At 39.7% G+C, this 12,469-nt stretch overlaps 1 protein-coding gene across 1 annotated transcript in view; it reads right to left on the reverse strand.

Moving 5' to 3' along the window:
• Positions 1-12,469, reverse strand: part of TRPC4 (transient receptor potential cation channel subfamily C member 4) — a 162,107-nt gene that overhangs the window by 91,189 nt on the left and 58,449 nt on the right. The window contains exon 2 of the mRNA XM_014286041.3: positions 9,507-9,911. Within this exon, the coding sequence (XP_014141516.1) occupies positions 9,507-9,884 (378 nt within the window). The 5' untranslated portion in view covers positions 9,885-9,911. The remainder of the gene's footprint in view (positions 1-9,506; positions 9,912-12,469) is intronic.

Consider the following 12,469-nt stretch of genomic DNA (forward strand, 5'->3'; position numbering starts at 1 on the left):
ATGTGTATTGCTTATCTGCACTCATCTTCTTGTGGTAGAAAACTGTTTTCATTTCCAGCATGAGCTGAAAACAAGAAGTATGAAAAAAACAGCAAATAATGACAGAAAAGCACTTAATCTTTCTGAATCTGCAACACTTAAACTTTAGGTATAGGTTTGGTTCACTAGTCTTTGAACTAAATCTGTATTCGTCATCATCATTATCTTCTGAACTTCAGCAAACTGCTAAAATGGAGGATTATATTCACAGCATGTGCAAGCCATCATCAAGAATATACACCTGCCAGGATTTATCTGTAAGGATCCTGCTAGTAAGTTGGTTTTTTTTGGTTTGGGTTTGTTTTATTTTTTATGTTGCCAACAAAAAAATGGTTCATTTTTTACAGGTCAAGAAACTATCACTTTTCTCCATATTTTGCCATAGTTCTTTTGCCACTGCTTCAATTTTGGAATATTATGATTTACCATTCATTACAAGGTGATGGGGGCATATTGTGGAACACATTGCCTACCTCAGTATCGAACCTGCTAGCAGCCCTATTGGATGGCACCAGCATACCAGCTTCTGGAATCTTTCTTCAGTAATTGTGACAGGTTTTTCTACACAGCCACCCACCCTACCTCTGATGCATATAAACACAGACAGCTTGAGTTTATTGCCAACACGTAATGACACCTAAGCACAGCATTTTTTGAACTTGAAAACAGCCAGCATCCCTCTAAAAAATCAAAGAACAATACTTTTGTAAATCCGTATCTCCACCTCATATGCAATTACTCATCTCCACCTTTACAGTACACCTCTCCTTAAAAGCTACCTGTTTTTTTCATGTGCTTTTCATGTGTGGTTTTTTTTTTCACGATTATATGAAAGAATGAACATGTGGATAGGCTACTACATCTATTTCATCAGTAAACTGAAACATCTCCCTACACAGCTTCTCCCATTCATTTCTGTCTATCAATATGTTAAAACCTGTCAGAAAATTCTAATTAATCACATGCCACTGGGAAAAAAAAATATCCAGCTACCCACTCAGGCAGCTAGGAGTGGGAAGAACCAACTTTGTGCCCTCACATTGCACTTCAAGACTGTGTACTTCAAGCCCGACAAAATAGCTTTGCATTGCCTCCTCCATACTCATTACTAGCTAGACTGTCATTAATCAGAACACTCAAAAAAGGCACTTAGTTCATGAACTTCTGTGGGAGACATTTTCAAAACATTAATGATGCTTTAATCTCAACAGATGAAGAACATTACACAAGTGATTGCAACTGATATTTTCCAAAGTTACTGTAGAAAGGGTTTAGATAAGAAAAACCACAAGGCATCATGCGGTGCTCATAAAATCTTTCTCCTTCTTCCTGCCCCTGCCTCACCAATATAAGTCCCAGTTCAGTAAATAGGTGAAAATTCAAAATAACATCTTAAAATAACAGGTCCAACACCTTTGCAGTTAAAGCCTGGTGTGTAGGTGTGCTGGACCTACAGCTTGTATGTATTCCCTGGTCGTCTCTGTGACGACCCACACTGTTACCGGGGAAGGTACAACTCTGACATAGCAACTTCCCCATGTATGCCACTGGGTTGTGGAGCAGTGCAGGGCTGGGAAAACAGTACCATCCCACAGGGCTTGGGAGGAAAATAATGGGCCAAAGCTCTGCACATGCTAAGAGGAGCCTGAGCCTGAGACTGTAGCTGGGCTATGAGCAGCTTGAGAAGAGCACTGGCTTCATCAGAGGACCCTGGGACTCCTCAAAGGGCAGTTTCAAGTCCAAAGATACTAAGAGACATGAAAGGAACAGAGTGGGTAATGAAGCACATATGGGGAATTTCCTAGGAGATAGGAACTCTGTCAGAAGAGCAGAATCTACACTGCCAGCATTTCAGGAATGGAAGATGACCCTTCAGGCTCTGTACTGCTTTCATGCTGGTTCCTGACTTTTCACCTTTAGAATTCTTATATTTCTGGGAATACTGCCAGACTGAAGACACATTGCCTGCAAAGCTATCTGGCCTTGCTTCTGTAACCCCTTTCAGATAGTTTAGGTGAGTGCCTGAACATCCACGTAGCAGCCTGCCCCAGTGGTCTGGAAACTATACTGTACAACATCCTTGACACATCCTCACACAGGACCCTCCCCTCCTCCTGGCTGTTCTCTTATGCCCTTTTATTCTCTCCAAAAGTACATGGCAACACTGCTAAAAATAAAGAGACACATTTTGACATAAGATCAATCATTGTTTATTCTGATAACTACACGCAGTAGATCCAAGTGAAAGACAACTTGTATTGTCAACACCTCCTCTTATACCTTCCCACACTCCAAATAATTATCAATCAGCTAAATGCATCAAGATTTATAAAATATAACTTTAGCCTGTAACAGTAAAATAATGCCCCTTCTTTCCCCACTTCTCAAAAAGTCCCAGGATAGCAAGCTTTCCTACTGGTCCACCTGGATAACGCTTCCTAACATTCTGGATCCTCTTGTTCACACATGGCTAAAATGTCCCTGGCAGGCACTGTGCATGTGGCATACACCAGAATTAGGTTGTGTTTGCCTCAGATTCCTGGATTCACATCTGGTTTGCAAAGTATCAGAGCTGCTATCTTCTTACATATGACTTCTCACCTCACCCATCTCTCCCAGATGCCATTTTCCTTGGAAAATAAAAGCATATAATCACAGCTTGCTGTCCTTACCCTCTACACAAAAGTTTTGTCTCTTTCATTTCAGTCCTTTCCCTCAGAGATAAAGGCTGGAACATGCCATACCTTTCACCCAGCTGCTCAGGAATATCCCAGTTGTAAAGCCTACCATGACCAGAAAGACTACTGAAGAGGTCCTTAAATGTGATGAAGAAGGATTGCTCACAGTCTGAGAGAGTCTCTCTGGAGAGAAAATGGTAACTATCCTTATGCTCTTCCTGAGGGAGACTCAGAATGTGGTAGTGAAATCAGAAACTTGAATCCATAGTTCTGAGTGCAACCCGAACAGTAGCTAACCATGTTTGTAGAATGCATGGGAACCATGGGAAGAATTGGGATGGTGGAAGAGGATTTTTCAGAGTGACTACATGTTACTTCAGGGTAGATGGACATTTCCAGGTCCACTGTAACCAGGTGGCATTGACAATCCCTGCTGTGGTCACCTCTGTCTTAACTACTAGCATTGGAAAGGCAATAAGAGCGCAGGAAGGTGCTGAGACGCTAATTCAGGTATCAGTATCTTCTACCACTTCCTAACCACATGCCAGACTCTTGCACCCTGTCTCTGGTACCCGTATGCAATACACTCTTCACCAAGGAATACGCTGCATCTTTCAGTCCTTCAGAAATGCCTGTCTGTAAATTTTAAGTTTTGGCGGCTTAGGTTTTGCCTCTTTGAATAATTTTTTTTTTTCCTCCCCATACTTAGATAACACATTGAACTTATACTTTTGGCCCTTTGGGACACTTCCAGGAAAATCCATGAAATCCAATGAAAACACGTCTATACCATGGACTTGCATTTTTAGAGGCCAGTCCATTGAAGCAGCTGATGCCTGGCTCCCTGGTTCAACTTTGACTGGTAGGAACCATGACTGATTCTGCGGGAGTGAGCAAGCAGCAGAAACACAGGTTGCAAGTATGAGATGGAGAAATTCAACATGTATAACATTTCTTAGCACAGTAAGTAGAAGGCAGCAATTTTGCATAAAGCAGTTTACGATGTGATTTTACTGCTGTCCCAGGAAAGCAAAAAGGCCATGAAAGTTGTAGGAGGTGGATATAGTCTCTTTTCAGCTTCCTACTTCCAGCATTATGCCAGCAATTTCTTCTTTTCTCTGCACATAGTGTAAGAACACAGCACACAGAAGGAGAGAGGAGTCAAGCTGATCCAAAAGACCTTCAGGAAATGAAATGCACATTTCACAGCATTCTTGCAGAGCGAGAGTTAATTGAAGCAATTCTTACAAAGGTTTCCTAAGCTAGTGCATCTGAAAGTATGCACTGACTGTTACACATTGACTGTTCTGTTAATGTTGACCAAACAAGAGATGGAAATTTTAGATATTGTGTCCCTTGCTGGGACAACCTGGAAATGCAGAGGTGATGTACAAGGAGCTGATGCACTACAGGCAGAAAGATCTTCCTGTTAATAGAGAAACCTGTCTGGCCAGTGGACAGGAGACCGGGACAGAAGTCTCACTAAGGACACCAGCAGCTCTGGGAAAGACTGTGTGTGACCTTTCTTCTGTACATCCAAAGCACCCACAGAGTAATCTGCTATATAGGAGATTTACCTCCCAAACTGCCTTGATGACTAAAAAATTTGCAGTTCCAAACTAACTGGAAGAAAGCTGCAGGGGCTGGAGTTGGCCAGCTTCCACTTTCTTACCACAACCCTCCCTTTGTGCCCAACAGTGTTTTCACATTAATTGACTTCCACACCAGAGGAGTGAACCAAGGACATATCAGCACAATCAGCTCCCTCCCTGTCCTAAAGTTCTCCCTCCTCTACCAATTCCCTTATGTCTGTAAACGCTAGTCTGCCATTAGCATGGTATTTTTTTCACACATCTGCAGAAAGCTGTCCCCAGGGTATCCACCTATAAAAATACCCACAGTATCATGAGACTGACATCTAACAGTGAACAGGAAGGCATAAAAGCACCACCGTGTGCTTTTGCTAGCCAGGCAATGCCTGCAAACATTGCCGTCAGGTTCCCATGCCCTAAATCTAGACTGTTAGCAAATACATAGATTCAAGTTTAATAACCGACTCTTCAGCTTCATTTACGTGCTTTGTAGCATCCTTAGAAGACAGCCACACCTCTGCTTCAGTCTTCGCTGAGTATACATGCATACCTAGGTGGTCAGCACCCAGTCAGATATCGATGCCTGGGTTCCTCAAGCAGTAGAGCACACTGCGATTTAAATAAAGGTATTCTACGCATTTTTTTATTCTACCTATCCCCCATCCCATATGTGGATGCTGCATGCAATTTAACACGATAAAAACATTTTCTGCAGATACCAAATTTTAAAGAACAGCTTTTTTTCCCCTCTTAATTCGGCATTCAACTATCCATCCGGGTAAGCAACAAGTGACTTGGCAGATAAATAAGGACATATGGCTTTGAGGAACTGGTAATTTAAAAGTACTTGGACAAGTTTCCTCAACTCATTCACCTTAATTTGTGTTATTCTCTTTCACGTGTACTTTAGCAACTGCTACAGCTAAAGAAGTGTAGAAAATATAATGCAAACAACATGATTTTCCTGAGTTCCATAAATGTGTACCACAAAATACTCACAAACTGCCTAACAGGGGTCAGATACAATTCAAAGCTGTTAAAGGTACATGCCCCATCTGTAGTCACCAGGTGGCACCAGATGTACCCATATATTGATAATCAGCTCAAGGCCACTGTAACCGATAAGGACTTTGAAATGCAAAGCACAAAACATATAGGTATTAGCTAGAGCCAAACAGCTGAGTGGTTAGTAGACTAGAGACTTTAGATATACCTTTAATGAGATCTGACTTTTGCTTGTTGTTGTTTGGGTTTTGGTGGTGGTTTGGTTTGGGGTTTTTGTTTTGGTTTGGTTTTTTGAGGAAGAAGTATTAAAGAGTAAGATTCAGTGGCATCTCCTAATTTTGAAGATATTGATTGAAAAACTTCTCAAAAAATGCAAAAATATATTATTTTAACTAAATGCACTGATTCTTGGTCAGAATTAACATCTTTCATTTTTCCTCCTTTTCTATTTAGACATTTAATTGTTTAAAGAATTAAATTTTGGAGAAAAATCACTTATTTCAAAAGATACATTTCAGAAGTCCTGCAGAATTGTACCTTTCTGCTGATACAAGAAGATACATTTTCTGGCTTTCTGACATTGTCAATGAGGTCTTGAATTATGTAGGAAAACCTATGCGTAAAAATTATTTTGGTTTACAAATACAATTACATTATTGTATGAAGGTGAAATTAGCTATGCATCATACATAGTATATTAACTCATGATTGTAAAGAAATAGTGAGAACTAATTCATTGACTTGTAAATCATGAGTCATATTGGGGTTTTTCTGCATTTGAATGTTCATAACTTTCATCAGTAATTTAATATTTGGGAATCTAAACTGTTTCTTGAACTTGGCAGTATTTAGCACACGTATCTTTCTTACTATTATCTGTCTCCTCCGTGAATAACTCCATCAGGGGCAAAAAAACCCCAGCAAAATGATGAAATCTTGACCTCACTGAATCAATGGCAAAACTCCCACTAACTTCAAAGGGCCACGACTTTACCACACATGACTAGCTTTATACAACAAAGGAAAACCAAACAGGCAAAGATATCATGTCATTAAAAGTACAGAGTCTGAAAATGAATCATCATCTAAACAATATGTCAGATGTTTACAAATAAAAGTAAACAAAAAGTCAAGTTGCAATTTGAAATAGTTTCACAAGAATTTGATTCTCCAGGGAAAAAAGACATATCTCATATCTCTGTCTAAACAGCGAAAATGTAAATTTTAGTATAAAATTATAAGCATCCAGATTTTATATCTTTAGCCTACTGTAATGATTTTTCAGCCAGCAGGTACTTTTGATTATTAAATAATATATTAAATATGCACACTTTTATCTGCTTCATTGCAGCATTACTGTAAAAATGTAATCCACTTTTACATTCTTCATACATACTTCAGCATGTCCTGTTTCTAGAAAAGAACCAACATGACTATCTACACAGATGGCATCCACAGATGCTTAATGGTTGTTGGGGTCTCCAGTGCAAACAACACCATGAGCATGCAAATAATCTATTTGTTTAGAGAACATTTTTTTTTAAAGCACTGGCTTGCAAGCAATATTAGCATTTGCAATGGGCAAGCGTAGCCTGGTACAGACGCAAAAGATGTCTCTGTTCAAATAATTCATGATTATTTGTCATGCTTTATAGTAATGGGAAGACCCTCAGCAAGTACAACCAGGGAAAAAAGGACGAGAAGGAGAAGCAGCACTCTCACCAGCCAGCAGTGCAGTCCAGCACTGAAACTATGCACTTAAACTCCGGCCCAGAGAGCTAACCTCTAGTTTGGAGCAAAGCAGTTTGTGGCTAATTTAACACTGTAGAATGCACCCAAACAGTACACCTATCTTTCGTCTGCTACAGCATGAAGCTCACCTAAACCAAGGTTTTGTATTCAAGCGTTTCCATTACAGTAGCTGCGGCACATACCAAAAAGTCTAAACAACAGCCTGAAATGTAGGAAACTAGTGTAAGGAAGTTTGTAGACTCTCTCTCCAGCTAGTCCAAAAAGTGTTTTATGCCATCTTAAGTAACTGACAAAGACAGCAAGAGCTGCTTTCCAGGGATCTCCCCTTTCGTCCATTGGTAAGGGAAGCCCAGGCAGCCAGGTCAGAGATGAGACACAGCCTTAGATGGCTAACATCAACTGAGATGAACTCCACTCTGCACATGGCAACTTCCACTATCGAGGCTGGAGAATGGAGACACAGGTGGTTTAACTGTTTTGACACAGGGCTGTGCACTGATCCTTCCAGGTCCTGGTCCACTGCATTGAGAAATTCCTGTAAGTTGTATTCTCATCTGCACTATCAGTTGAGAAATAATCTAATGTGAATCTAGTTTTCTTCCCTTTCTGTGATGTAAACCTGTTGCCATTACAAAGGAGCTCTGCTTTTACTGTCTAGAAGACAAAGCAGACACACATTTGTACAAAGACCGACTTACTGTATTTCTTTCTTTCCATAAGAAAAAAAGCATAGAATTCATGTTATTTTATCAGCAAAAATTACACTCTTTACCTATTATCTGCAATTCTATCCATAGTGAGTGCATTATACTGTAATTAAAGTATATTGCATGTATTATCTGTGAAAGGGCTGTAATCATCTCAACATACTATTCATTGAAATACATTAATACAGTACCTGTAATACATGAAAATTGAAATAGATGAAAATATAATACAATATTGTAACTATTTTCAAGTTTTTTCTTCCTGCAAGAATCCTAGGAATATCAGAATTTATGGGCTATGTTATCCTGTCCCCAGTATTTTCTTAAAATGAGAAGGATACGCAAGAGTCTAGCTCCCTCCTAGAGATGTCTCAAAGCAGTGCAAGGGGAAGCAGAGCAGGCATTGAATTTATCATGAATGAGACTGTATATAATGATTTTTTCCTTTGAGAGAAGACAGGGAGAAAGGGAGAGGAGTTTGTACCTTTCTAGCTGTACTTGATAGGATGGATGACTACTGGAGGAGACAGGGCTGAAAGACCGATCAATTGGGTCATGTCTCCCAGTGTTGCCTTGCTGAGTTAAGAGACAGGGACCTCCACACGGAGGGGTTGAAACCTTCATCAGCTTTAAAGGGAATTTAATAATTAATTTAAATGGACCACATCTTACCACTAATATTCTCTTTGGAATTATTATGATCTTTGAATCATTAAAGATTTCCCACAATATCTGCAGGAATAATGTTACCATGTCAGAGGTGTCATGGGCAAAACCTGTTTATCAACTTCAAGATTCTTCTGAGTGAGTTTATAATGGGTGCAAAGCTCTGGCTTGAAAAAGCTTGACTTTTCTTACTGCACAGTCTTCCAGGAAGGAAGTTTTGTGCATGATCAGTTAAATGTAAGCCCGATTCTGGCTTTATATAGAAGGCAGTTAACAATTCACTCAGCTCTAAGTGGAAAACCTTATTCAGGCTGCAGGTAGGAAGGATGCAGGACATGTTTGCCCTTTCTCACTGGAACCTAGATCTCATGTGACTTAACTACATTAAACTGATAAGCCTTGTGGATCTGTGCAGATTTGATTCCATGTCAAGAGATGACCTTGAGAGTCTTGAGAAGTGGGCACCACATGAACCTCATGAAGACCACCAAGGCCCAGTGAAAGGCCCTGCACCTGCATTGGGGATATCCCCAATATCAATACAGACTGGGGGATGAAGGGCTTGAGCACAGTCCTGCTGAGAAGGACTTGAACATACTGGTGGATGAAAAACTGAGCATAAGCAAGCAACGTGCACTCACAGCCCAGAATGCCAACCATATCCTGGGCTGAACAAGCAACATGGCCAGCAGGTTGAGGCAGGTGAGTCTCCCCCTCTGCTCTGCTCTGGTGAGACCCCACCTGCAGTACTGCTTCCAGATCTGGGGGCCCCAGCACAAGACAGACATGGACCTGTTGAAATGGGTCCAGAAGAGGGCTACAAAAATGGTCAGAGGGCTGGAACAGCTCTCCTATGAGGAAAGGCTGGGAGACTTGGGGTAAAGGCTCTAGAGACACCTTATGGTATGAGTAAAATGCACACAGTATCAGTCATTAATTTTCTGATTTTAAATACTTGTGTGCAAGGATGATGGTTAGGTTTGGTTTTCTTTTTGCTTACTCCCTTTGCACAATTATTCTCTTTTCATTAGAGTAGATTACAGACCTAGAGAAAATCCTGCACATACCTGTTTCTCCCCACTGGGCTTCTTGTGATTTAACAGCAGCTCCACAGCACCAACTACCTCCTTCCGTATGGCATGTAACAGAGCGTCTCCCACATAAACATTAAAACTTAAGAGCAGCTCAATGAGCTCAAGGTTCTCATTTTCAATTGCAATAAGGAGTGCAGTTCTTCCAAGGGGATCAATGCAATTAATATTGATCTTGAAATAAATTTCTGCTTCCTCCAAAGCTTTCTTTACACTGGCATAATCTCCTTTCTCCACGGCGTTCAGATAGGCTTTCTCTGCATTAGACAGTTCAGATTCTGCCCGTACAATACGAAGAGGGATACGATCTCTGTAAGGAGCATTGACACTTCTTTTGTAGTAGAACTGGGCCATATTTTATGCCATTCTAATACTTTGTCTCTGCAATATAAAAAGAAAGGTTAAATTAATAATATGTTTTGGGGGTACACCGCACCAAAATAATATTTGCAATATATAAGCATTTAAAACTCATAGTAAAAACCTGATGCTGAAACAAGTACAAATGGCCTCTATCAACAGAACTTGTAAGATCACCAGCAAAATGTGGAAACCAAAACATACAACCAAGTGGTTGCAACTTACCAAGTCAAAGCGTATCTGCCAGCACACCGTTTGCTCATATGTATTCCCTAAAACTGTAGCAAGCATGAGGTGATACAATACAATGTAGTTTGCACCAAATGTGTAGCTCCACTTCCTCCTTAATTTCTTCATTAAGTGCCACTACCTCATGTTGCCAACAGTTTGAGAGCATGCTTATACCCAGTTGCTGCTGCCCAGTAGACTACAGGGCACTACACCTTTTAAGCTTGACTGTGGTAGTGGTTTTGTCATTTGGAGATTGGTTTAGTTGCCCATCTAAGGTACCTAGACTTCTTTGAGATGAACTAGTTATCTCATCTGCACTCCACCATGGCTTGGGTCTTTCATAAGGCCAGTGGCACATATGGTACCTCCATACAAATGTCTCTGATATCCTACACAATCCAGATGTCATTGATGCTTGTGTGTGGACAACTAAATACAGCCCTTCTTATCTGTTTCTTTAGCCTAGGCAGAAAGAACATGTTAGTGTTGGAATAGTTACCAGTATTTACGTCTTCCTAGTACTGTTGAAATACTCTGACTTATGTGTGGCAGGCACAATTCAGCAGTGAGCTCTTGTATTAAGATTTTGATTCAATCTCATAAGCTATCAGAAAAAACATTCCTATAAAATACTTTTCCAACCAGCACTTACTATCGTATAAATTAGAATTCAGAACCTAAAAGGACAAACAAAATCCATATGAGATAAATTCCCAAGGACTGATAGATAGTAATCATGGTTGTGATTCTGAACTACTTATTTCTAAACTAGAACTAATACTGAAACACTACAACTATAAAACAACTCTAAAGGCTTACATATAATAAAGCATCTAATGTTTCTGCTTTTACTCTTCATACTTTGTTCAAAGACTTTGCAAAAATAACTCCCTCTAACAAGATTATTTTCTCCTGGCTCTATCTTCTACCTGACAAAAGAGGGAAGAGAAAAATTTTACTTCAAAGAACAAAGTACACAATAAATATTTTCTTCAGCTGTTCAATTAGATACTGAACAACATACTAGTCAACTCGAGTTTCTTGTCATTCCCTCAACTGACAATGCAAGTTACAGTAACCCACTGCCTTGTCCTCCATTTCCTTCAGGCATTAAAAACCAAAATACCTCTATTGAGATCCTAGTTTAGAAAAGATAATATGTATTTTTATTATTGTGAAGTTTTGATTCATCAAAAATTTCACTAAACACTGTGAGGAACGTAGTAATCCATAGGTTTCAGTCTCCTTATGCAGTGTATTGAGAGGTAAGCACAAAAGCTTTTACTGTTTCCTTTGTTTTTCAGAGCATATCAACAGAGCTTGAGGCAGGCAGGAGACAGCAAAGGAGACACATCAGAAAGAATCTCCCTCTAGATCCATATATAGGGGCTAAGCAAATTGCAATCCTTTTCAAGATGTTTCCCAATTATCCCTCCAAGATGGTATTAGTCTGCAGTGGGCTGCTAGAGGTTGCACAGTTTGTGGATCATATTCTTTTAATCTCAAAGTAAAATCAAGTACATATACATTGCACAGTTTTGTACCCCTGGAACAGAGGTATCACATTCTTACTGTTAGTGTACTGTATTTTACCAGTTTGCTTTTCATTCCTGCTTTTCAAAATTGCAAGTTGGATTCAAGAAGAAAAAAAGTATTGTATATCTTCAGCTCCAAATTAAAAGACTTAAACGTAGATGTTCAACAGGTATCTACAAGAAAGGTGGGTTGCTGTATTCCTGTTACAGCCATGGAGATCTAGGGCTTCATTCCACTGCTCACAAATTGTCATCTGGTGCTGGATGCTAAAGGGCATCCTGCCTGCCTCCAGCTGCCACCTCAGAATGACTTGGGTTTCATAGGCGGTCTATTTCACATCTGTCAGGCAGATGTTGTGTTAACCCACAATGCACAAACATGTTAACCCACAACAATGCACAAACATTATTCAGTTTTTTTAATATCTACAAAGTGTTCCTCAAGACCCCTGGAAAAAAATGAATGACTGCAACTGGAAAGTTATTGCTAAAAGCTCCGCTCTCTTGAAAGCACAGTTAACAAATAAATGGATCATTTCCTAATAGGGAGTTAAAGCAGCAATTAAATTGTATTAGTCAAATTTGGCATCATAAAGATGCTTATGGTAGAAGAAGAGTACAGCAATTTACAGACAGGATTTATGATGATATCATGAGGATGATTTTAGAGGGTTTTATTTCTTTGTTTTTATGGTAAGTCTGAGGACTTATTTTTATTGCTTTCCTATAAGCCCTAAGGAAAATACTTGCTGGAACCTCATGTGTTTACCTTTTTGTGATTCTTGAATGGGGAAAATTAGATCTAAGCTTAGT

Source organism: Falco cherrug, chromosome 2 (genome assembly GCF_023634085.1).
Source record: "Falco cherrug isolate bFalChe1 chromosome 2, bFalChe1.pri, whole genome shotgun sequence".
NCBI lineage: Eukaryota > Metazoa > Chordata > Aves > Falconiformes > Falconidae > Falco > Falco cherrug.